We start from the raw sequence: 26,435 nt of genomic DNA, 5'->3' as shown, positions 1-26,435 counted from the left end.
TTCATGAGTCCTTTCTTATTTGAATATTGGGCTTAGGAAACATGATGAATTGTGTGGATATTTGCAGTCACTTAAAGGAGGGCTGCAATCTCTGTACTACTGACATTATGGCCTGACTAATCCTTTGTTGTGGGGCAGTCCTGGGCATTGTAGGATGTTCAACAGCATCCCTGGCTTCTACGCACTAGAGGCCAGTAGCACCCCCCAGCTGTGGCAATCAAAAACGTCTCCACACATTGCCAAATATCCCTTGGGGGGTCAGAATTGCTCCTTTTGGGAACCACCAATCTAGAGGATAGCTCATTTTCTGTCTAACTCCTCTGTGGTAATAGGGGTAACATACCACAGTCTCACTCAACAGAAATGATACCCAATGAAGGAAATAAACACAATGGTTATCATTAAGCAAAACCACATATCAATGAAGTGGATGCATTCCTTCTCCCTTCCCCCCACAAAACCCCAGCGGACCAAGGCATTTTCTCACAGAATGAAGACTGCCTGCTTTCCCAGACCTCCCACAGGAAAGAAAAAACATGACAAAGAAAATTCGTTATACACATATGAGTACCAATTACAGAATCATCCCTTGTTATGAAACTTTCCCCAGAAGCTAAAATATTCTCTGCTGTGGAGTAAACCATACTGAATAGCAAATGAGAAAAGAACTCACTGTTTCCAGAAGAGGTTTTGTGGAATTTCGTCAGGTCAACATTTGGTGGTCTGTTGGGTTTTGGTGGAGGTGGACCCAAGGTAAACAAGGGAGGCAATGGCTTCTGCTTTGGGGTGGCCGAATTCTTGTCTCCCTTTTCCTTTTCCTGACTTTGGCCCCATGGCCCCCCCACTGTCAGCTTAGAAGGGGCCTTAGGGAACCTGGCAGGAGGAGCCCCTGAGGCCGACTCTTCCTGATTGATTTTGCTCAGGAAGATGTTCTTAGCAGCATCTATCTTCCTATCTTCCTTTTTTTCTTCACCATTTCTGGAGAGGCCTGGGGCTCCTCTGCTCGCAGCAGGTTTCAAAACCACTCCGGGGAAGGGCGAACTTGAAATCTCTCCTGCGTGGTCTTTATTTTCTGCGTCTTCCCTTGTTGGTTTTAAAGGGCCGCTTTTAGACCTGACTCCCAGGGGAGCTGGGGACCCTTTTGATGGAGACACATTCTTTGCGGGGCTTTCGTCTTCATGAGAGTCGTCGGTGCTTAGAGGTGGCTTCTGGCCAAAGGCAGGTTTGGGGAAGAGAGGCTTGGGTTCAAGATCTGGTGATGCTGACATAAATTTCCCTTTAACCCCAGCCAATTTGGGGAACACTTGCTTCTGCTCACTGTCCGGGGTTGGAGGAGTAGGCCCAGTTTTCGGGCCTGGTGGCTTTAGGTCATGGTCTTGGTTTACACTATGAAGTAATGGCTTGTTCCCAGGAGGCCAGGAAAATGCAGGTTTGGAATCTTCTTTGGGCAAGTTGATAGGCTTGGGGCCTACAGGTTTCAGAAATCCCACTTTCACCTCGGGGTCTCTGGTGGTCAAGTTGGCTGGTGTTCCAAATCTTGGGCCCGCTCCAGTGGGCTTTAGAAACGGGGGCTTAGGTTCCTTGTCAGGCTTTTCCTCAGAAGAAGGTTTGACTGCCACAGGTGGCTTTGGGGACCCAAACTTAGGTACGTTGCTGGGTCCTGCAGGAGGGCTGGCATTTCCTTGGTTGTTGAATAAGTTCTTTCTTGCTTGTATTCCTGAAGATGAGTTTGGCCCTGTGACTCTGAAGGGTCGGCTATTGACTGAGACCTCCTCTGTTGGGTTGCCCCCTGTGTTAAATTTCGCCATGAGGGACTTCACATCTGCTTTTCCATCCTACAAAGATAGGGAACAAAAACTAGCTGAGAGACAGAAGTCTTACTTGCACAGTTTAAAATACTATACCTTCAAGAGCTTCCTGGTTTGAGGCTTGCAACGTTGCTGATTGGTTAGCAAGATATTGTAACATTTATCTTCTTCTCTAGCAAAATAAGTTGTGAGAGTTTCTTGAAAGGGAAGGGCTATGGTTGCACATGTACTTTTTCTTTTGGTCACCTCAGACTGACTTGCTTATTTTTGCTTAACGAACAAATATTTTCTTTCTTCTGACTGTTTCTCTAGCTCTCTTGTTGGATTTACTCTAACCTGGTATTATTTTATTTTTTTGGTCAACAACCTTAAATTATTTACCTTTTAAAGTTTTACTTGAAAAAATATGGAAGTGACTAAAAGAAGACTTCTTCAATATTTTATAATTGAGATTCTTAAGTAGAAACTACATTTAAAAAATGAAAGTAAGTTCTTCTGTAAATTGAGGCTGTTGCCTGACTCAGCATGGCCGTGTTTAACATACATCTCTGTGGTTTGCAAGAGTTTCTTTTTTCTTTTTTTTGCTTCTATCCACATTTAAGTTCTATTTGCTAACAGGGAGCTGTGGTGGAAAATCCTCACTCATTTTTACAAGTAAGTAATAAAATGGCTTTCTACCTATTTGTAATAATACAGCACTAATGATTCACCTGTATCTACACTAGCCGGTAAAGTGTACTCACTTTCAGAATTGTTCTGTTTAGAGGTCATGGTCTGGAGGCGCACAGGAAGAGAAGGAAGAAGTAATAAGGATGGGCTGTCAGTCTCATTTCCAGACCTTTCTTTCCACCGTCATCCCTTTTCTCAGAGGTTCTCCTGCTGGGTCTCCCCTGCTTGTCTAGAATTAAGGCATTACTTAGCAAGGATAATAGGCATTCACCTTTCACTATATTTACCTGGGAAAATTAATGGTGTGTTTGCTCTTTGTCTTGAAAGCAAAGAGTTTAAAATTTCTAGTTCTTTTTAGAAATATTTGAGAATTGGAGGCTTAAAAAAAATCACTGAAGTTAACCATGTGGCCATGACAATTTCCCTCTTCATACTTTAAAATTCATGCATAACGTGTTTTCTGCTTCTCACCTGCTACCTTTCATTGCCCCATACCCAGGCACATTTCATCTTTCAAGGTGGAAAACCAGATTCCTCCTGCTGCAAAGGTTGCTTCCACCTCCTGACTCATGCGCACTTCAGATGCTTCCACAAGCCCCTACGTTATTTCCGCTTAGAGTGATGAGAACTACCATTTAGTGGGGGGGGAGGGGGGGAGGGGTAAATACGTGTGCTTAGTTTTATATCATCCCATCTCATTCTTACAGTAGTTCTAAATGAATGTTGTTATTTAACTCCATTTCACGAGAAAGGAAAAGTGAGGCTGGAACTACAGGAGGATGGCATGGCCAGAGCATGAGAACTGGGTTTAAATCCTAGTTCCTTTGTGGGGCCTTAGTTGTATAATTTACATAATGGAGATAACACGTGTCTGCCAGAATTGTCATGTCCCTTAGACATGGAATTTGTAAAATGCCTGTCTGGTGTACAATATGGAAATGCCTTGAATATGCTACCTAACAGTTCTAGGAACGGTGAGCAAAGGCAGGCAAACTCGGGTGGGTCTGGGGCTCAGAAGTTCAGAAACTGTCTCATTCCTTTTTGTATTCCTGTGTCACCTACACCAGGGCCTGGCTCCCGCAGGGTTCTAATATACGCTTGGGAAATGAGGGCAGACACTCAGCTGAATACTGTGCACAGTGATTTTACAAGAAATGGTGCCCTCAGCAAGAGTTTTCCTCCATACCAAATTATAGGGTATGTGTATTTGCAGGGTGGGAGGTGAGGGGCTTAGGCAGGAGCAGAAAAGCTAACAGAAGCAGCAATTTCCAGCTTGAATTTTGTACCCTTATCTGAGTTGTTGGAAACCGCTTGTTTTCTACCTTTCCTCCCTTTCCACTTTTCTTTTTTGCTTTTTCCCTTTTTTTTTTTTTTTTCTTTTTGAGATGAAGTCTCACTCTTGTTGCTCAGGCTAGAGTGCAATGGCATGATCTCGTCTCACTGCAACCTCCACCTCCTGGGTTCCAATGATTCCCCTTCTTCTGCCTCTCGAGTAGTTGGGATTACAGGCATGAGCCATCATGCCTGGCTAATTTTTTTGTATTTTTAGTAGAGATGGGGTTTCTCCATGTTGGTCAGGCTGGTCTCAAACTCCAACCTCAGGTGATCTGCCTGCCTCAGCTTCCCAAAGTGCTGGAATTACAGGCATGAGCCACCATGCCTGGCCCCTTTGCCGCTTTTCTACCACCCCTGATTTCCTCAAATCCTCAAATAATCCCCAAAGGCAAGAGGCAGGAAGACAGCAGAACAAGGGAGAATTTGGGTGCTGGGGGAGGGAATAGAAGAGAATGGGTTCTTCCCTGAACCTTCAGGAAGATAAGAGTTGCAGAGGACCCCAAATGCTAGTACAAGAAACAAAATGGCAGAATTAATAACAAAAATTTGCCCCCTATCTGGAAGAAAGTCTGTATCTGTGGAAAATGTCTTTTATTCTAGACTTAATTCCGTATCATATAATGTATATTCTAGGTTTGAAACAAGAGGCTGCATAGCAGCGTGACTAAGCGCACAGACTTGGGAGCCAGGCAGCGTGGGTTTGAATCTTACTAGCTATTTAACCTTGGACAAAAGACATCAAAATTCTTTGGGTTTAGTTTTCTCACTTCCCTAATGGGAATAATAATGCCTAGTCATAGAGCTGTTAGGAAAATTAAACAACTTCCTATGTGTAGAGCACTTTAAAGAGTACCCGGCACATAGGAGGATTTCTGATTTTTATAAATCAAGTGAAACGTTAGACATTCTCTAGTCCCTTCTCTCACTGCATTGGTGAAGAAATGGAAAGCAAGAGTTTTAAGTGGTATCCTGCTTATGTGACAACTTTATGTCTTGGATTTCATGGGGGAAGACCCATGAAATACCCTACCCCTTTTTCAACTCAATGTTCTGGTTTTGGTTTAGAAAATATGAAAGAGGTAGATTTGGATTGGAACGTAAGTCTCTCTGCTGCCAACCCAGACCCAAGAGGCAGTGCAATGTCAAAGTTAATAGCACAGGCTCTGGGGTTATAACTTGAGTTCAAACCTTGACTTTACCACCTTACTAACCACATGATCTAGCAAGGTACTTCTCTGAGGCTCACTTTTCTTCATCTTTAAAATGAGAATAATAACAGTACCTATAGCTCACAGGGTTTTTGTTTGTTTTAAAATAAGGATTAAATGGGCAAAGGCGTGTAAAGTTCTTAGATAAGAATTGCATGTAGCATATATCTAATAATTATCTGCCATCTCTGCTTTTCTAATTCAGTAGTCACAAAACATTATTTTCTCTAGATGACCAAATTCTGAAGTTACAATCATTAATGTTATGTCCGAATTTTAAATTGAAGTAGCTAGAACTCACATACTCCTGAATAACATAGTAAAGTTATGATATTTAAGTTCGGTTTACCTACACTGTGAGACTTTTCACTGGATGTTGAAAAACAGGGAAAGAAGGAGCAGCAAGTTACTACGCAGGGCATCTTAGAGCCCGGCAGCCACTGATAGGTCTGGCAAATCAGTAGCCTGAACTCTGCAACTATCTAATCACTAATATTGGTTTCTTAGCTTTAGAGGCGGTTTAATCATGATCATTATTAATACATTTAGTAGATACAGTTTCCAACACCCAGACTCACCCTTAATGGTAACAACAATAGGAAGATTTTTTTCTTTAATCATCATAGAAAAAGCAAAAATGATTTTTGAAATGGACATTCTCTCATTCTGATTTCATTGTAGATTGAATATCTTTTCAATTCTCTAGTACTTTATTTTTTTTTTTTACTTAAAAAAGGGTAGGGGTAATATATTCTTTGGTGATAGAGTGAAAAGTAATCCTTCTATAACTCCTTAACTTAGTTCCCCGGTTCTAAAATAGGCTGATATCCTGAGAACTCATACCAGTACAGTATGAGTTTATACCTGTCGTTCTGGAATAATGATTAGCAATGTTCCTTTTTAATCTCAAAGCTGATCTTCCTTAAAGAATAAACTACCTGGTGGCCTTCCCTAGTTCTCTTTAGAGGCAATCACTGTCACTAGTTTCCTATGTATGTTGTGCATATGCAAACCTAAACACACACTTACTCACATGCGTACATCCTTCCTTCTCTCACTTTTCACACAAATGGGAATGTCTACTCTGCACCTTGCTTTCTCCTAGGGCTGATATTCAGTAGATATACATCAGTACAGCTGGATGTATGATCAGCAACCATTTGGATTGTTTGGTACCCATGCCAATTCCAGTTGTTAAATATTTTCAGTATTAACCCCACTTTTTTCCCTTGCCAGTTGGACCATATTGGTGGATGTTATTTGCAGAACCTTTTTAACTCTTAATGATATCAAGACTGGGCTTCTACTTATTCATCAGAGGAGGTATTTCACAATCTGGAAGACATCAGAGTTTATGATATTTTTTGTTAAACAAAAATTTCATTTGCAATTTCTTTTCCAAAGCCATTTGAAGAAATTTGTTATTATTTCCACCTGCTATGTATCTATATAATGCTTAGTCCAGACAACTCACAAACATTGCTCACAAACACAGATATAATAATAGTAGAAATCCTCTTCTTGAAATTAATATCCGTTAGCCCCCATATATGTTGCTCTTCCTCAGAATTATGTATCTTCAATGGTACAAACTTTTACATTTGCCACAGACCTTGGGAAAATGTCTGTTAATAAAAATGCTTTTGTTACATCCTCCGGATTTCCAGTTAACAAACCCAGTTTTCTGAAAATCATTTTCAGTTTTAGCAATCTACATAAAAGTAATGAACCAAGTACATAGTCAAACAAAGGTTGAGATGGAATGAAGGATAGACATCCCATCTTTCTGTTCTAGAAAGGAAATAGTCCCCTTTGTAGTCAGTTCATTTACATAGTTTCATGCAGAAAACTAAAAATACACTATCTCTATTATTGGGAACAGGATTTTGTTTAGTTTTAGTTTTATTGTTATATTACTCACGGTTTAAAATATTTCCTGGATATTATGCTAATCTAGTGGTTCTTAACTGGGGGCAATTTTCCCCCCAGGGGATACTTGTCAATGTCTGGAAGCATTTTTGACTAAAATGACCAACCTTGGAAGGGGTTGGGGCGGTCCCACTGGCAGCTGGTGGGTAGAGACCAGGGATGCTGCACATCCTGTCCTGCAGGAGAGCCTCCCACAGGAAAGAATCATCAGCCCCAAATGCAGATAGTGCCAAGGCTGAGAAACCCTGAGCTAATTCTATTGCTCTTGAATTACTGAAATTACCTTATCATAAAGTCTGCTTTCAATTTTTTTTTTACCAGAGACTACACACTAAAACCTACAGATAACTGTACAGAAACTAAATGATGTCAAAAGGCCACTACCAGCGATGGTTTTTAAAGTTATCCACCTTTGAAAATCTCATCGTTAGAATGTTCTTCAAAATACAAAAGAAATAATGCTTCCGTAAATAATGAGTAACTAATGAATTTAAAATGAATTTGAAGCCAGATTTGACCTCCTTAACGTGTTTGCATCATTTTTGCAATTAAAGCAAGAGGAGAATGAATCACTGCTGTGGCTGCTGTTACTATTCCTTGTATAAAGCCCATCAAAAGAGGGAGTAAACTGACTTCACTTGATTGCATGTAATGCTTCTAATCATGAGGGAGGCAGTAAATGAATAACAAGTTTACCCAAATCAGTTTTTCAAAAAATCTTTGATAAATTTTTACCATATGTGGAGTTTTTTATTTTTACGTTGAGATAAAGTCATTTGTTACCTGTGACTTATTCGGTCTCAACTGCTGGTTCTTCTTATGGAACAAAATTTGTTTCTGCCACTGCATGGTTACCCATAATAGGACCCTAGTACAATGACATCAGAAGACAACAAGATGCTGTGAGGGGGCTCATGAGTACAGGAGAAAAGGTTCCAGGAAGCCAACCCTCATTACATAAGGCTTCAGAGACTGTAGCCAGGGCGGGTGAAGATGGTGCTCTGGTTAGGAGGCCCAGCTTCTGCAGGGGTGATACCTTTTGTTGCTCCAACTTAGGACCTGCTCTGCCAAGAGCTGACCAGAAGGCATAACAGAAAGACTGAGGAGATAGAACAGAAGTTCCTCTAAGCTGGAGAAACTTACCATCCTTGAGGCAGGAAGCACACTGACAAAAATTTTTAACAGATTCAAGCAATTCAGATTTTTATAGAGCAATAGGATTCAGCATTACTGGTTTGCATTGCCTAGATTAAAGACAATAACACATATGTCCACCATGACCAAGCCCTCCACCCCTTCTCATCACACACAACACACACAGAATGAATGCATGCGTGCATGCATGCTTGCGTGCACACACACACACACACACACACACACGTCTTTTCTCTTTAAAGAGACTTGATCTCTTCTACCCAGTAAACCTGAAAAAGGGAATGGTTTTAAGCTGAAAATAAACTTTCATAAAACTCTTTACTATTAGAAATGACATTTAAAAACTACTCCAACTTTAGAGTTAATAGTAGCTGGCTGAAAATACAGTACTTCTGATGAGAGCCTTCACAAGCATGGTAGATAGCAAATTCCACTATAGATAATAGAACCGTATTGATCTTTTAGCCTCCATTAACATAGTTCAAATATTTAGGTTCTTAGTTTCTGTTTTTTTTTTGTTTTTTTTGTTTTTTGAGATGGAGCCTCCCTCTACCACCCAGGCTGGAGTGCAGTGGCGTGATCTTGGCTCACTGCAACCTTTGCTTCCTGGGATCAAGCGATTCTCGTGCCTTAGACTTCAGGTAGCTGGGACTACAGGCTCGCACTACCATGCCTGGCTAATTTTTGTATTTTTAGTAGAGACAGGGTCTCACCATGTTGACCAGCCTGGTATTGAACTCTGGAACTCAGGTGATCTACCCACCTCGGCTACCCAAAGTGCTGGGATTACAGATGTGAGCCACCGCACCTGGCCTATTTAGATCCTTAATGAATTATATTTTACATGTGTGTTCTCTGTTTCCCCAAGGAGATGTAAAAGCAGGGACCTGGTTTTATTTTCCCTCCTCAACAGCAGTTCCCTTCCTGGCACACAAACAAACACACCCCTGATCCTGGCACATCTCTTTCCATAATATGCATTGAACATAATGGCTGATGGACTGAATTTCCTTAAATTTTACTTTGATTGGTCATCCAGATGGGAGTGGAGGAAATTATTTTCTTAGCTCCTTTGTTGACCTGCAGTCAACAATAAAATATCTATTTCATTGCAAATGGGCTGTGGTGGATTCCAATCGGCTGAGCCTCTGAGGCTGGAGAGAGCACCAGGCCCCTCTTCAACAGGATGTGGGAACTTGACTCTCGCCGCAAATTAAGTGCTTGGGGCAGGAGCCCACTGCTGCAGGCTCTGAGTGAGGGCATGGGTAGGAGGACCTGGTGGCGGAAGCAGCGGTGGTAGCCCTGATTGTGACAACCCCTGTATGTTTTTCTGTAACTTGTGAAGGTGGAGATGGAACTGCCACAACCCCGACAGCCAGCGATGCCCTGTCTGCTATGGCCTTGACTTGTAAGGTGTCATGTGGAAGAAAAAACCTGAATTAAATGGGGCCTTTCTGTGTGGTGTGTGTGCCCCACCAGGTCCCCTCGGACCTTGGCAGAAAACCTCTGCAATTGTCACTGTGCAGCATCTCCTGGTCTGGTGTTATTCCGAGCACTGATGATCTGGGTCCTTCTCTTGTTTCTACCGTGTTCTCTCCTCTAGAGTGAATTTGAGTAGAGGAAGCAAGATAGCTTAGCAAGTAGTAAAGCTTTGATGGTGATGGCCCACCTCCCAAATGCTGGTGCCGTATATTCTGTATAAGGCATGAGCATCAGTTGGATTTTTATGTACCCCTGATTTTAGAACCAGGAACTTGACAGTCACCATCATTCTACAAATTTGGACCTTCAATCGTCTCTTCCTGGTTATCCTACAAAATAACTCCTGTACAAATAGTTTTGACTTTGCCATGGCCTCTGAGGGCTTAAGCATAAATGGATGAGGAAGTTAAATACAACTTTCTAGCCAGGCAAGATGGTGGGAGGATGCTTGAGTCCAGGGTTTGAGTTCAGTCTGAGCAACATAGCGAGACTCTGTCTGTAATGTAAATACATACACATAAATATATATATGACTTTCTACGTGTTTCTGAGGTCTGTCTTACTATACATTCTTGAGCTCTTGATGAGGATGGAATGGCAATAGGATGTAGAGAATATAGAGTGAGATGTATGGAGATAGTATAGAATGACAAATGGTCCTAAAACCACTTATTTTTCTTATTCTATTTTATAATTTTTATGGCAAATTTAACTACAGTTGTTTAGGATAATTCACTCAGCTGCATGAACTGCAAATACCAAATTAGAAAATAATGTTTCAGGGCTGGGCGCGGTGGCTCTTGCCTATAATCCCAGAACTTTGGGAGCCGAGTCAGGTGAATCACGAGGTCAGGAGTTTGAGACCAGCCTGGCCAAGATGGTGAAACCCCGCCTCTACTAAAAATACAAAAAAAATTAGCCAGGTGCAGTGGTGGGTGCCTGTAATCCCAGCTACTCAGGAGGCTGAGGCAGGAGAATTGCTTGAACCCAGGAGGTGGAGGTTGCAGTGAACCGAGATTGCCCCATTGCACTCCAGCCTGGGCGACAGAGAAAGACTCCATCTCAAAAAAAAAAAAATAGTGTTTCAGGAGTTTACATTTTGACGAATGAACTTGTAGATAATTGAAAAATATTTTCATAGATTCTTATTAGTGGCTTATTTCGTTCTTAGGATAATAGCTAATGTACACTTCATAATACAATGTAAGTTCTTTCATTTTTTTCTGTTCCTCCAACCTCAAACAGACCTAAATTTCAACTACTATTTCTTATGATTATTCTATTTTCATGTATACACTAACAAAAACTTTATTTTGCTAAGGACATTTGAAATCTGAAATAAAAACCTTTGATGTCTGGGGAAGATACTGTTTGACAAGGGAAAAATAGAAATGTTATACTTCCGTTTTCTTTGTCAGCCTTTGTGTCACTCCCAACAAACGCAGACACACAGACACACAGAGACACAGAGACACAGAGACACATGCTCCTGGGCAGTACATTTCTTTTCTACACTCAACGTGAAGTTAGAAACTGAAAGCTTATTGTCTACATGGAGTGAAGTGGGGGTGAAGGGATGAGGCTATCTGTGGGGTTTTCTAGAGACTTCCTTCCCAGCATGTGAAAAGATCTGTGTGAAAACTGCTAAGAAGAGGAAGAACTCAATGAGCTAACCCAGACAGGTGGCAGCAGCTGGGCATAGTGGGTGGCTCAGGCCTATAATTTCAGCACTTGGGGAGGCTGAGGCAGGAGGATTGCTTGAGGCCAGGAGTTTGAGGCCAGCCAACAAAGCAAGGCCTCATTTCTACAAAAGAATATGCAATATTAGCCAGGCACAGTGGTGCATGCCTGCAGTCCTAGCTACTCTGGAGGCTGAGGTGGGAGGATTGCTTGATCCCATGAAGTCAAGGCTGCAGTGAGCCACAAATGCACCACTGTACTCTAGCTTGGGTCACAGCATAGCCTTGTCTCAAAAAAAAAAAAAAAAAAGGTAGCAGTTTCTAGTCACTACAAATCCAGAGTTTGATTTGAGGAAAGTCAAAGCTATACATTAGAAATGGAAGGCTTTGGAAGATTCAGGCCGGGCGCAGTGGCTCAAGCCTGTAATCCCAGAACTTTGGGAGGCCGAGGCAGGTGGGTCACGAGGTCAAGAGATCGAGACCATCCTGGTCAACATCGTGAAACCCCATCTCTACTAAAAATACAAAAAATTAGCTGGGCATGGTGGCATGTGCCTGTAATCCCAGCTACTCAGGAGGCTGAGGCAGGAGAATTGCCTGAACCCAGGAGGCGGAGGTTGTGGTGAGCCGAGATTGCGCCATTGCACTCCAGCCTGGGTAACAAGAACAAAACTCCGTCTCAAAAAAACAAAAACAAAAAAAACATGCACACACACAAACAAAAAGAAATGGAAGGCTATGGAAGATTCCACAGAGAGAAATGGATAATATTTTGAAACCTCACTCTACAGACTATGACAGGGTGAATATCCTCCCTCCACTCTAACCCTCCCTGTTGTCCCATTTCCATTTCTTCTCCTTTTGAGCTTTGAAAAAAATGCATTCAGTATTTAGTAGTCAAGATTAAATAATATAAGCACCTCATACCTCTTAACTCACTTTTTCTGATAACTGCAGTTACAAGACTCTGCCATGAGATGAGCATCTTCTCTCACCTTGGTCGTCATGGCACTCTTCACTTTGGGTTGTACTTTCTCTTGTTAAAATTATGATATTTTCAATTTCAAGTCTTCCATGTGTTCATTCTGCCCTTAGCACCCAGCCACTCTCTTTTCCCAGGCATGCTTCTCTTTCCAAAGCTGCTCTGGGCTATCAGTTGTCCATTCAATCATTAATTCATTCATTTTCTTCTGAGTGTTCCAGAGACTCCTCGCCTGTGTGCTAAATCTAGTGTGTGGCATTTTGCCATGATCTAGATTAACATCTGTGCTTTACTAAAATCACTTTTCTTGGCTAACAAATCACCTTTACACACCCCCTGCCAAAAAAAACCCAAACTCTACGTATACTCATATAATTATTAAAAAAATTCTAGAGTTTAATAGTTTATACCTATGCCTAATTTCATTATTAAACTAATAATCACATGTTAAAATGAAATTTCACTTATCTCATTTGATCCTTCCAAAGCCTGGTTAGTTCTTAGTGTTGTTACTATATAAGCATTAACTGAGTCACCTAAGCTAGGGTCTGATTCTAAATTCTGTGCTCACCCTATATGCCATAGGAACCATGACTTTCATTGTCTTTCTCATGTAGTTACTAGTTAGAGTTTAAGTTCTCACATTCAAAACTTTGACAGTTTCTTATTCTAATACAAAATGCTTTCAACTAACTCTAGCAATTGACCTCCTGCCCAAGAATCCCTCGTCACTGCAAGAGATGTGACAACGTTTGTTGTACTTATGTTGTGATCCTGGCAGATCTAAGATGAGCAAGGAGGCAGAGCAAGACATAGGGTTTCTAGGGCTCAAGGCCCAAACAGCCTGACTGACTTTGCAACATTGTGGGAAATCTCAAAAGGGGAAACAGCCAAGAGAAGACAAAGAATTCAGTTTGAAGTCTATTCTCTGTGTGTGTGTTGGTATGCGGGTGGGGTGTTTAGGTAGATGACTATATTAGGGCTTTTTAAGCCCAACCCTGGTTCCAAACAGCTACCTCTAGAGTTGGTTACATGAACCATCCAACTGGTAGTGTAGAGTCTCAGGACACCATTCTGGTTCATTCATTGTCTGCCTGAGATGGTGCTAATTGTTCATTTGGCTGCAGCTTCAAACTTATTCCCAGAGGGTGGTTGAAGAGGGGTATAAATAGATGCTACAGGAGAAAGAAGTTATAATTTGGGAAGTTCCATGGCAAAAATCAGATTGATAAGAGTGCGTTTATATATAATAACTTTTGTCTGCATATAAAAGTGAAAGAAGTGTTAACATCTTTGGTTAGTTCAAAGAACAACCACAAAAAAATGAAACACACCAAAACCCTTTCCTGTGTTGTGCTTTCCTAAATACTGAATGGTTTTTAGAAAAATATAACTTCCCAACCATTTACATAGCTATAATTTTTTTAAAAAGCAGAAAATAGAAAATGTTGGACCAGATTTGGAGAAATTGAACCCTGGTGCACTGCTGGCGGGAATGTAAAGTAATACAGCTGCTGTAGAAAACAGTATGGTGGTTCTTCAAAAAATTAAGCGTAGAATTACCATATGATCCAGTCTGGGTGCGGTGGCTCACGCCTGTAATCCTAGCACTTTAGGAGGCCGAGGCGGGTGGATCACGAGGTCAAGAGATCGAGACCATCCTGGTCCACATGGTGAAACCCCGTCTCTACTGAAAATACAAAAAATTAGCTGGGCATGGTGGTGCGTGCCTGTAATCCCAGCTACTCGGGAGGCTGAGGCAGGAGAACTGCCTGATCCCAGGAGGTGGATCCCAACAATTCCACTTCCAGGTATATACCCAAAAGAATTGAAAGCCATGTAAATGAATGTGAGGTAGTATTTCATTTGGGTTTAAAATTTTAACTAAAAGAAAAATCTATCTAGAAATAATAAATTACTCTCTTTGTGGAACTTTCATTCTTTTGAAAACCATTAAGTATTTAGAAAAGCACGACACAGGAAAGGGGTTTGGTGTGTTTCATTTTTTTGTTGTTCTTTGAACTAACCAAAGATGTTAACATTTCTTTCACTTTTTTATTCAGACAAAAGTTATTATATATAAATGCACTCTTATCAATCTGATTTTTGCCATGGAACTTCCCAAATTATAACTTCTTTCTCCTGTAGCATCTATTTATACCCCTCTTCAACCACCCTCTGGGAATAAGTTTGAAGCTGCAGCCAAATGAACAATTAGCACCATCTCAGGCAGACAATGAATGAACCAGAATGGTGTCCTGAGACTCTACACTACCGGTTGGATGGTTCGTGTAACCAACTCTAGAGGTAGCTGTTTGGAACCAGGGTTGGGCTTAAAAAGCCCTAATATAGTCATCTACCTAAATACCCCACCCGCATACCAACACACACACAGAGAATAGACTTCAAACTGAATTCTTTGTCTTCTCTTGGCTGTTTCCCCTTTTGAGATTTCCCACAATGTTGCAAAGTCAATCAGGCTGTTTGGGCCTTGAGCCCTAGAAACCCTATGTCTTGCTCTGTCTCCTTGTTCATCTTAGATCTGCCAGGATCACAACATAAGTACAACAAACGTTGTCACATCTCTTGCAGTGACGAGGGATTCTTGGGCAGGAGGTCAATTGCTAGTTAGTTGGAAAACATTTTGGATTAGAATAAGAAATAAGAATAGAGTTTAAAGGAAAACAAAAACAAAGTTTCGAGTGTGAAAACTTAAACTCTAGTAACTACATAAGAAAGACAATGAAAGCAGAAAATAACAAATGTTGGACAAGATTTGGGGGAATCGAACGCTGGTGCACTGCTGGTGGGAATATAAAATAATACAGCTGCTATAGAAAACAGTATGGTGGTTCTTCAAAACATTAAGCATAGAATTACCGTTTGATCCAACAATTCCACTTCCAAGTATATACCCAAAAGAACTGAAAGCAGGGCCTTGAGCAGATATGTGCAGGTCCATGTTTATAGTAGCATAATTTATAATACCGAAAGGTGAAAGCAACCAAGTGTCTGTTGATGGATAGATGGATAAACAAAATGAGGTTTGTAATACAATGGAATGTTATTCAGTCTTAAAGAGGAAGGAAATTCTGACATGTGCTATAACATGGAGAAAGCTTGAAGATATTACACTAAATGAAATAAGCCAGTCACAAAACAACAAGTATTGGCCAGGTGCCATGGCTTCTGCCTGTACTCCCAGCACTTTGGGAGATCGAGGCAGGTGGATCACTTGTGATCAGGAGTTCGAGACCTGCCTGGTCAACATGATGAAACCCCGTCTCTACTAAAAATACAAAAATTAACCCCATGTGGTGGTGCGTGCCTGTAATCCCAGGTTACCTGGCAGGCTGAGGCAGGAGAATCACCTGAACCTGGGAGGCGGAGGTTGCAGTGAGCTGAGATTGTGCCACTCCACTCCAGCCTGCACAACAGAGCAAGACTCTTGTGTCGAAAACAAAAAAAAAATTTAAAACACCAAAAAACAATATTGTGTGATTTCACTTATATGGGGTACCTAGAGTAGTCAAATTCATAAACACAGAAAATAGAATGGTGGTTGCCGGGGGCTGGGAGGAGGAGAGAATATGCAATTAGAGTTTAATGGACATAGAGTTACAGTTGGGGAAGATGAAAAAGTTCCTGAAATCGATAGTGGCAATGTTTGCACAACAATGTGAATGTATGTAATGCCACATTTTACCCTTATAATGCATGTAAGGGCACATTTTACATTATATATATTTTGCCACAATAAACAATTCAGTAAGAATGTTAAAAAACAGTGTTTGAAGAATTATAAATTTAAATTAAATGTAACAGTGGATCAATGTCAAACATCTAATATGAATAAAACATAAAAAATCCATTTGAGAAATATAAGCACAATTCTCACTGTCTAGGTTTTTTTTTTTGACTGATAGGGTAAATAAAAGTATTTTGAGTGGTTTTCCTTGCGATGACATTGGAGAAATGACGAGAAGCGCATTGTGTGGTTGGATGACCCTGGGGGACTTTTTTTTAAAGCATTGCTTGCTGTGTGGCCCAACCCATCCTGCTGTGCTCCTCTCAGGGATCTCTAGGGGCACTCGCCAGCCCAGCCAGCCAGGGGTGCAAGGAGAAAAGTGTGGCATTCTGTAGTGTATTCAGAGGCACACATTATTAAAAACCAGTGGGATCGTGGATCTGTCTTATTCTGATCCTCACATCTTTATTGATCAATTACTACCAGAAGAGTGGCAGAAATTCAGTGGCAAGGACTGGGGTGCCTTTTAGAGGGGTATCCTGATTTAGCACGAGTGAGCAGGATTAGAGTGCAGATGTTGGTTGCTTGTCCATAAATTATGCCCATGTATATGCCAAAAAGACACGCCCATGTATCAGAACCTGTGAATGTAATCTTATCTGGAAAAAGGGTCTTTGTAGGTGTAATTAAGGATCATGCCATGGAATCATTCTGGGTTATCTAGGTAGCACTACCTCCAATGACAAGTGTCCCTGCAAGATACAGAAGAAGAGAAGACAGCAGAAGACAGAAGGGCCATTTCACAAGAGAGGTAGAGGTTTTAGTGATACAGCCACAAGTCACGGAATCCCTAGAGCCAACCAAAACTGGAAGAGGCCAGGAATGAATCCTCCCCTAGAGCCTTCACAGGAGCAGGGTTCTGCCGACACCTTGATTTTTGGACCCCTGGCCTCCAAAACTGAGGGAGAAGAAATTTCTGTTGCTGTAAGCTGCCTAGTTTGTGGTACTTTGCTATAGAAGCCACAGGAAAATAATACACACTCTTACAAAGCTCCCAAATTATCATGTGTGTGTAATACAGTTTTTAATATTGTGTATATTTATATTCACATATATTAGAAATCTCTGATATAAAAATAGTGGTATGCATATAGCTAAAATTCTTCCTGCAGCTCCCTCCGTTGTTCACTCTTTTGTTTGTTTTTACATTTTAAGTTCTGTCTGGGATACATGTGCAGGTTTGTTACACAGGTAAATGCGTGCCATGGCGGTTTGCCGCACTTCTTAACCCATCACGTAGGTACTAAGCTCCGCATGCATTAGCTATTTATCATGATGCTCTCCCTCCGCCCGCCTCCCAGCAGGCCCCAGTGTGTGTCGTTCCCCTCCTTGTGTTTGTGCTGGATTTCTACAAATGTCCAAGGGTCTATGTGGATGAAGTTTAGGAAGAAGGAAAGAAAAATTGTTCCATGATTAGTTTTTGCTGCACCACCTTTTGTTGCCGTATCAGAGGTGACATCTCAGCTGGGATCATCCCTGGCTTGGAAAGACTGAATGGGGGATTAGTCACAGGCAGCAGGTGAGCTTTGGTGGCATTTTACCTGCACTTAGAACCAAAGTCTTTACTGCTCTGACCAACTCACATGGCACAGGCTGCAGCCACATGACTAGTGAAGTATGTGTTGAATTTACAGAGCTAAATGGTTTTCCTGGTTTCTGGTCTGTTTAAAGAGGCTGGTTAGCAGAGGTAGGAAAATAAGACAAACACTGAGCTTTCCAAATTTATCAGAGAAATCCCAGACTAGCTGATGGGGAAATATTCCTTGATGTCCAGAGCTTCCCACTGGATTTTCGTTCCTGCCCAAAGATATTCTTGGTTTATTCCTAGTGGCCAATAGAGACCACTCTAACAATCACTTCTTATCAGTCAGCAACCATATAATTAATACCTGGGACATGTTTGGCCCTGGGCTTTGGTAAAAAGAAAGGAGACACCAATGGGTCTTAAAAATAGAACAATTTCAATTGGAAGCCTGTAAAAGGTTTAGAATCGCAAGGATTGAGAAATTTAAATTAAAAAAAACAATAAACATCAGCCAACAAAAGTCCTTCATTTTACAGAAAAGAAACCGGGTAAGGGGTCTGTCTAAGGTCATACAGCTGGGTTGACATCTGGGTCTCTCCCTTGCTCATCCTCTGAGCTTTCCACTGCGCTGTGTTGCTTGACCTGTGGGGTACCAGCTTCTACAGCAGCTTATTCTTAAAAAACAGTCACAACAAGAACAGAGGGTAACCCAGATTGCCTTCCGTGCCAGGTGCTGTGTTAGGTGATGATGGTGTCATCACTTTATAACCGATCTATGGAGACGTTACTGTTATATGCATTTGACAGATAAAGAAACTGAGTCATGGAACCATTCAGGAACTCGCCCAGCTGGTGCATGGCAGAGACCACCTTCAAGCTCAGGATCTTGATTCTGGAGCCAGTCTTAACCTCAACCTCTGGAATCACAGCCTAAACCTGCCAGGGAGCCATGGTTCACTCTTGTTCTTAGAAATGTTCCCTTAGAAGCAGCCTCTAGTAACACCTCAGAAAAACGAAATACCATTTCTACATCCCTGACCTCTCTCTCTCTTGCTAACGTATTATATAAATGGTGGAAAATGTGATTTTTAAAGCACATTGAGGCCGGTAAAAGCTTCAAAGCCACCGCCTGCACTTACTCTTCGGACCACTAGATGTCAGTGTGATTGCTCTGTGAAGCAGCCGTAACTTCCAAGATGCAGCATTGCCCCAGAAATCAGCTGCCACAGCTTCCAAGCCTCTGGACTCCAGCAGAAGCTGGGGGGATTTTGAAACCCAATGGTAGGTAGTAAGCAAATGATGGACACGATAATCAGGCAGTGTGGATTCCAACCTTTAGAATAATTTCTCAAGGGAAATGAAATCCTTTTTCGCCTTTCCTTTTTGAAACAGATGGCCAACTTTTCATGGCGTGCCTTACGTGCACCGTAACTCCTTTGATATCCACGATCACCTTTAAGAGCACATCATAAAACGTGGTTTTATTGGAAAGAGCAACCATATCCTCCTCCTCCTCGCCTATCATTTATGATTAATTTCTTTTCTAAGCTTCTTCTTTTTTTTTTTTGAGACTCAGTTTCGCTGTTGTTACCCAGGCTGGACGCGATCTCGGCTCACTGCAACCTCCGCCTCCTGGGTTCAGGCAATTCTCCTGCCTCAGCCTTATGATTAATTTCTTAAGGCATTGGACTATTTGAAGTGAGTGTGCCTCACCTTGTATGGGAATATTTTGCTCTACCTAAAACCTCCTCTGGCATTTTCATAGCATGGGCAGAAAAGCACAGCCACAACTTCGCTCTTCTGGTGATAAAACCGTCTGTTTTCCACACAGAATTATTTGTATTTAATGCCAAAATATTGAAAGTGGTGAATATTAATAATCTATTGTTTTACATGAGTATTCAAAAAGTGTATATAGTTTTATCCCCTCAACAACTCCATGAGATAAGTTATATTATTATCCCCATTTTTAGATAAGAAAACTGAGACACAGAGAGGTTAAGTGGCTCTCCCAAAGTCACACAGCTAATAGAAGGCAGAGTCAGAGGCCCATTTCCTTTTAACTGCTTCACTGAAAATCTAGTTAAAAGGAAGGGAAAAGGCCTTGTGAATTTTTCAGAAGAATCAGCAATGTATACAAAAGGGTCAAAGGCTCCGATGAAAATTTGGAGTTACTTGTTGCTTTGAAAGGCCTCCTTGGCTGATCTGCAGCTGTTTGTCATCATTTATCCAGTTTGCCAGTATTCCTTCTGAGAATATATAATTGATGGCGGTATAGTCCCTTTCTTTAGTCTGTGGAAATCTCACATGAATCCTCGCCTCCTGCCAGATCTCAAGGTTTGGAGGCAACTGAAAGTTACTCTTTCTCATCAAAAGGATGGACACATGTTTGTCAGGAACCAGGATGAAATAAATCATCTGTGCCCAGCTCTGCTGGTAATAGAACCTTGTTTCTGGTTTCACTGCAAAACGTTACTTAACACTAGTGGCACCAGAGATTGCAACAAGAACACTCTAGAGGCCTTATCCAGTTACGAAAGAGCAAGTGACAGACACATTCCCGGCCACATTTTTATCTGCTTATCATCCTTTTGGCTACAATGAGGCTGAGTTTTAGTGTCTCATGCTCATTTCTTTTCCTATTTTCCAACAGAACATGCGTTTCCTTCAGTTATTCAACTAGCACAGTCTGTGCTGCCAGAATCTGGAAGTGGTGCTTTTTTCCTTCTATAAAAATTTACACATTTATTTGAAAGAAGAATTTACACATTTAGTATAGCTGTTACCTGACTCCTGCAGAATAAGGTGGGAGGATGGCCTGCTTTAGTAGATCTTCCTGGGCCAGCGCCTGGGCCCCACTCACTTTTGGCTGTTGCATCTGCTCTGCATGTAGAACTCAAGAACTGCAGGGCTTTCTGATGCCCGGCAGGGGTTTGTGCAGAGCAGTGGTTGAGCCACACCTCCCTCCCCCAACCAGCAGAACTTAGACAAGAAAACTTCTATTATGTCCTCAGGATATTGAGTAAGAAGGAGGGGAAAGGGGAACTTAAAAGTGTCTGTTCAGCCTGGATACTTCTGCTGACATTCCCACCAAGCATGTGATATTTAAAAGGGTAAAACCAAAACAAGGTTCTCCTGCCTGCCACCATGTTTACTCAAGAGGAAGAAGCTCTAAGTTCTTTGGTCCCATAATCTTCCCACACACCCACGGGTGTCATCTGCAGTGGAGGCCAAGGTGTGACGCTTACAATTAGAAAGGTCCACTGGAACATGTGGAATATTTGGAACCTAACTGCACCTGAGCTCAGGAGGTAAAGTGGGGTGCTTGACCCCCCACTTTTTCAGTTGAAGGGTGGTCATGCATGTGCTGGAAAGTTCACTAGACTCACTCTGTCAGCTCTCTGTTAGACTATTCTTTGGGCTGGAAGAAATGGAGTATTTAGACGATAATCCATGTTAAAAGACTACCACTGGGGCTGAGCATAGTAGGTTATGCCTGTAATCTCAGTACTTTGGAAAGGTGAGGCAGGAGGATTGCTTGATACCAGGAGTTTGAGACCAGCCCTGACAGCATGGTGAGACCCTGCCTCTACAAAAATACAAAAATTAGCCAAGTGTGATGGTGCATGCCTGTAGCTTCAGACACTTGGGAGGCTGAGGTGGGAGGATTGCTTGAGCACAGGAATTCAAGGCTTCAGTGAGCTGTGATTGCACCACCATTGCACCCCAGCGTGAGTAACAGAGCAAAAACCTGTTTCAAGGAAGGAAAAGGAAAGAAGGAGGGAAGGAAGCAAGGAAGGGAGGGAAGGAGGGAAGAAAGAAAAAGAAAGAAAAGAAGGAAGAAAGAGAGAGAGAGGGAGTGAGGGAGGAAGGGAGGGGAAAAAGAAAGAAAAAGAAAGGAAAGAAAAGGAAAAGGAAAGAAAACCCTCAAAACAGAGGCTACCATTGGAACTAAATGAGATTTTAACAAATTGTGGTTGTGAAATTTACCTCCCCTACCTTCCTTCTACTCATTCATTCATAAACATCAAACACTGGGTGGGTCAAGCACTGGCCAAGACTCGCAAGATGGAGAAGACAAGGATTTTCCTCTTAGTGGCTTGTGATCTTACAGACATTATGCCAGAGATGGTCACTTTACTCCTAGTATGATTTTCCCTTCTTACAGAGTAGTGGGGTCAGCGAACTATGGCCCACATGCCAAATCTGGCCTGTGGCATGTCTTCTACAGACCTCAAGCTAAGAATTTACATTTTTTAAGAATTGTAAGAAAAGGGAGAAGAAGCAAAAGAAGACAATGACGCTAACAATGATGATGACGTGGCTGAGACTGTAAACGACCTGAAATATTTACTATCTAGTCCTTTGCAGAAAAAGTTTGCCAAAAGTTTCAGACACTTACTCTATCCTAAGAGATCTCTGGCTTTTTACCTGGCCCACAGCTACACATAAAAAGACATTTTCTAGTCCCTCCTGCCATTAGATTTGGCCATATGGTTAAGTTTTAGTCAATGCGATCTCTGGAAAAGGGGTCTATGTAGCTTCTTGGTGGTGCCCTAGAGGAGGGCCCTATCATGCTTTCCCCGCCCTGCTGGCTTGGATGCTGCAGGGACCTGAGCTCTTCTGGTCTGTGATGACTGAGGTAATACTCTAGGAAGAATCAGAGTTAGAAGATAGAAGGACCTGGCCCCGACAGAGGAGACAACCCCATCGTCGCTGGATTTTGCTAGATGGTTAGAAATAGGGAACAGGAGGAAAGACATTTAACTTTTAAAAATCAGCGTTATGTTGCGTCTCCTTTGCTGCAGCCAAACATGTATTATAACCACTGTAGAGATAGACACTGTATAACCATCCATGACACGCTGTCATGTATTATAACCGCTGTAGAGATAGACACTGTATAACCAACCATGACACGCTGTCATGTATTACAACCGCTGTAGAGATAGACACTGTATAACCAACCATGACACGCTGTCATGTATTATAACCGCTGTAGAGATAGACACTGTATAACCATCCATGACACGCTGTCATGTATTACAACCACTGTAGAGATAGACACTGTATAACCATCCATGACACACTGTCATGTATTACAACCGCTGTAGAGATAGACACTGTATAACCAACCATGACACGCTGTCATGTATTACAACCACTGTAGAGATAGACACTGTATAACCATCCATGACACGCTGTCATGTATTACAACCACTGTAGAGATAGACACTGTATAACCTGTGATGAGTGTTAAGCTCCAAGTATGAATAAAGATCTCTGGAAATACCCAGGAATATGCAAGTCTTACTTTGTCAGGGCAGAAGATATGAGGAAGACCTTACCTAACAGGGGTGGGTCGATTTCGGGCCATGAAGGAAGCCTAACTGGAATTTGGGATTACTTTTTTTCTTCTCCCTTCTGCCAACCTCTCTCAGATGGCCAAAACAAAATAAAACAAAACACCCAAAGCAATCCACATGCCCTACCTTCGTGGAATGTACTGCCCACCTCTCCTTTTTCACCTGGCTAATTCCTGCTCATGCTCCAAAGCCCAGTGTAGATATTATCTCCTTTTGAACTTTGTCCCACAAGACTGGTTAAGGCCTTCCAAGCTCTGGCCTCTTGTATTCTCTTTAAATTGTTGGAGACATGTCTGTTTTTCTGACTAGAGCATGAGTTCCTTAAGGGTTGGTAGCAACTGAGGCTTATTTGCCCTGGATTTCTAGCTTCTAGTACATTGTCTGGCACACAGAAGGCACTTTAGAGGCATTGAATAAATTAACTTATTAGAGGCCAAGGGCAGCTTTCTGGTTTGTGGGGCTGCTGCTGTTTTTTCAATGCATGTGTCCTAGGGAAGGAAAGGTGAGCCGAGACATTTATATCTCTCAGCCTGTGTATACTAAAAGTATATACCTTTATAAAAGTTTGTTTTCCAAAAAGGCAGAAAAGAAATGTACACATTTAGAAAGTTTTAAAAAATTGAAAGTTTTGATTAATGTGAATGGTATCTATGCTTAGTGTCTGAAAAGTTTGAAGATTTAATAAAAACAACTAAAATGCTATGTGATGAGTTTAGTAACATGATGGTATATTTCCGAAATAGGCGGAAGTATAGATACTTGCTCAAATTTATCTTAATTTTGAGCATTTCTTAATACATAATAATAAATACTTTTTTCTATTTTAATAAAATCTTGACTCACAAAGGAAAATTTGTGCGATAATACTATTTGATTACAACAAGATGATGCTGCTGATAATTATGTTTGATTCTCCCCTTGTCTCTCTGTGTTACATGTTTTATAATCAATAAAAGAGGGAGGAGCACAACATGCACTGGGGCCTGTCCCGGGGGGGACAGTTTGAAGGAGAGCATCAGGAACACTAGCTAATGCATGCCGGGCTGAGGACCCAGGTGATGTGTTGGTAAGTGCAGCAAACCACCATAGCACACCTTTACCTATGTAACAAACCTGCACATCCTGCACATGTACCCTGGAATTTAAAATTAAATTAAATTTAATTTAAAAAATAAAAAGCAAAAGCATTGCTTTCAATGCAAACCTGTTTCATGCATGCTTTGGCTCATGCAACCAATTTTCTGAACTTAAGAAAATTAAGACATTTTCTTAAATGTCTTAAAGACATTTAAGACACTGTATAGTACTAGTATTTTCCCTTTCATTTAGAGGAAAATATAAAAATATGAGGAGCATATTTTCCTTTACATATAATTCTTCTTGAGATGGTGTTAACAGAAGGTAAAGTTGGAAAGAATCACTTGTATTATGTTTCTAAAGGAAACCAATAATGTAATATTAAGTTATTATTTGAATATGAAGTTTTCATTATTTTTGTGGCTATTCACTAAAGGCCTTCATAAATTACAGGGAAACCTGAGTAATTAAAAAAAAGAAACATTCAAAGCCTTCTTAAATAAAGTTTTTGGTTTTACATCTGCTACAGAATCATAGCTAACACCTCAGTGCTTCTGGATATTTTATTAAACGTTTAGAGCTTCAACTGCCCCATGCAAGAGTAATTCTAAGCAAATGACGAATGTCTCAATGAATAGCTCATTCTTTGTGGACATGAAAACGAGGCTGCCACTTCCCTATCCTGTGCAGCTCTATTGTGCAACACAGGGAAATAAAACCCTAGGTAAGAGAGCTAGAGTTGCAGGTGGGTGTGGTAGAGATGGAGAAGTTGTTGTCAACTCACTACTCCAAATACCAAATATCCATTTCCGATATAAGAATATCTGTCTTATAACCCCGCCCAAATTTCCTACTGTCCCTATCTCATCCCACACTCCCCTCTTCTCCAGGTTGAGAAACCCTACCCTGTGCAGACTGCTCAGTATAATGACGACTTTGAGGCGTCAGGCTGTTCATGCCTATCATTTGTCAATATGCTTGCTTCTCTGTCCTCTAAATTAAATATTATACTTATTGTTGTACTTATTAGCAATTATATTTTCATATTTTCTACAATTAAAAAAATGATAGAGTTAATATTCTCAAAGGAGTAAATAGCACAGAGCCGATGGCCATTCCAGCCATCCTTCAAGGAAAGGTGATGATCTGGTTCTGGTGGCCGAACCAGCTCTGCTGTGCCACGTAAAAGCCTCCAGTGGGCCGGGTGTGATGGCTCACGCCTGTAATCCCAGCACTTTGAAAGGCCGAGGCAGGTAGATCATGAGGTCAAGTGATCGAGACCATCCTTGCCAACATGGTGAAACCCCGTCTCTGCTAAAAATACAAAAATTAACTGGATGTGGTGGTGTGCGCCTGTAGTCTTAGCTACTCGGGATGCTAAGACGAGAATCGCTTGAACCCAAGAGGCAGAGGTTGCATTGAGCAAAGATCGCACCACTGCACTGCAGCCTGGAGACAGAGCCAGACATCATCCAAAAAAAAAAAAAAAAAAAAAAAGTCCTCCAGTGACTTACTCAGAAAATAAACCATGAATATATTTTAAAGTGAAATGATTTGTCCTCCAACCAGCCTTAGCACAGTCCTGAGGGTTTCCCTTACTACAGGGATTGACTGTCCTGTGAAGATGGATGGGAGAGGGCTGCCACCTTCTTCTAGCTCACCAAGGGAGTGGCTTCCCAGGCTTCCCCACTGCTCCAGACTAATGAGCAGCAGATGAAGCTCCAATGAGTCCACGCCTTTTGGAAGCTTGTGGTTGCCCTGCCAATATATGTTGGGTTGTCAAGAGCTCTGTCTTTAAGCCAATCACATCCTGATTGAAGGTGTGTATTCCTCTAGGTGAGCTCATTGTTTGTTGTCAGAAATCACTCAGTGCCCAAACACATTAGTATAAGAATGGATTGTATGACCGGGTGCGGTGGCTCAAGCCTGTAATCCCAGTACTTTGGGAGGCCGAGGCGGGTGGATCACGAGGTCAAGAGATCGAGACCATCCCGGTCAACATGCTGAAACCCCGTCTCTACTAAAAATACAAAAATTAGCTGGGCACGGTGGGGCGTGCCTGTAGTCCCAGCTACTCAGGAGGTTGAGGCAGGAGAATTGCCTGAACCCAGGAGGCGGAGGTTGCGGTGAGCCGAGATCATGCCGCACTCCAGCCTGGGTAACATGAGCGAAACCCCGTCTCAAAAAAAAAAAAAAAAAAAAAAAAAAGAATGGATTGTGCAGGAGAGAAGAAAAGAAATCGGTTCTGTTTATTTTCTTTGACTTTAACACTTACTTTCCCTTACTCAACTCAACACTCATGCACAAATATCAGAGAAACATTACAATCGGCAAGCTGCCGGACTGGCTTCTATTTAATGTGTAAAAACTGGCCTTTCTTTCTCTCTCTCTCGCTCTCTCTTTCTCTTTCTT

General features: G+C 41.6%; 1 protein-coding gene across 4 annotated transcripts in view; it reads right to left on the bottom strand.

Annotated features, from left to right (window-relative positions):
• The window catches only part of FYB1 (FYN binding protein 1), a 166,259-nt gene that overhangs the window by 95,595 nt on the left and 44,229 nt on the right, over positions 1 to 26,435 (bottom strand). For 3 of the 4 annotated variants that reach the window (XM_078365548.1, XM_002745030.7, XM_008992136.5), the window contains exon 2: positions 674 to 1,835. In XM_078365548.1, the coding sequence (XP_078221674.1) occupies positions 674 to 1,808 (1,135 nt within the window). In that variant the 5' untranslated portion in view covers positions 1,809 to 1,835. Of the gene's footprint in view, positions 1 to 673; positions 1,836 to 20,366; positions 20,488 to 26,435 lie in introns of those variants that run through there. The other variant, XM_003732356.6, reaches the window with a different exon arrangement.

This window comes from Callithrix jacchus, chromosome 2, assembly GCF_049354715.1.
Source record: "Callithrix jacchus isolate 240 chromosome 2, calJac240_pri, whole genome shotgun sequence".
Classification (NCBI taxonomy): domain Eukaryota; kingdom Metazoa; phylum Chordata; class Mammalia; order Primates; family Cebidae; genus Callithrix; species Callithrix jacchus.
The sequence above is the reverse complement of the archived record's forward strand: the minus strand, read 5'-3'. Positions and strand labels throughout refer to the sequence as shown.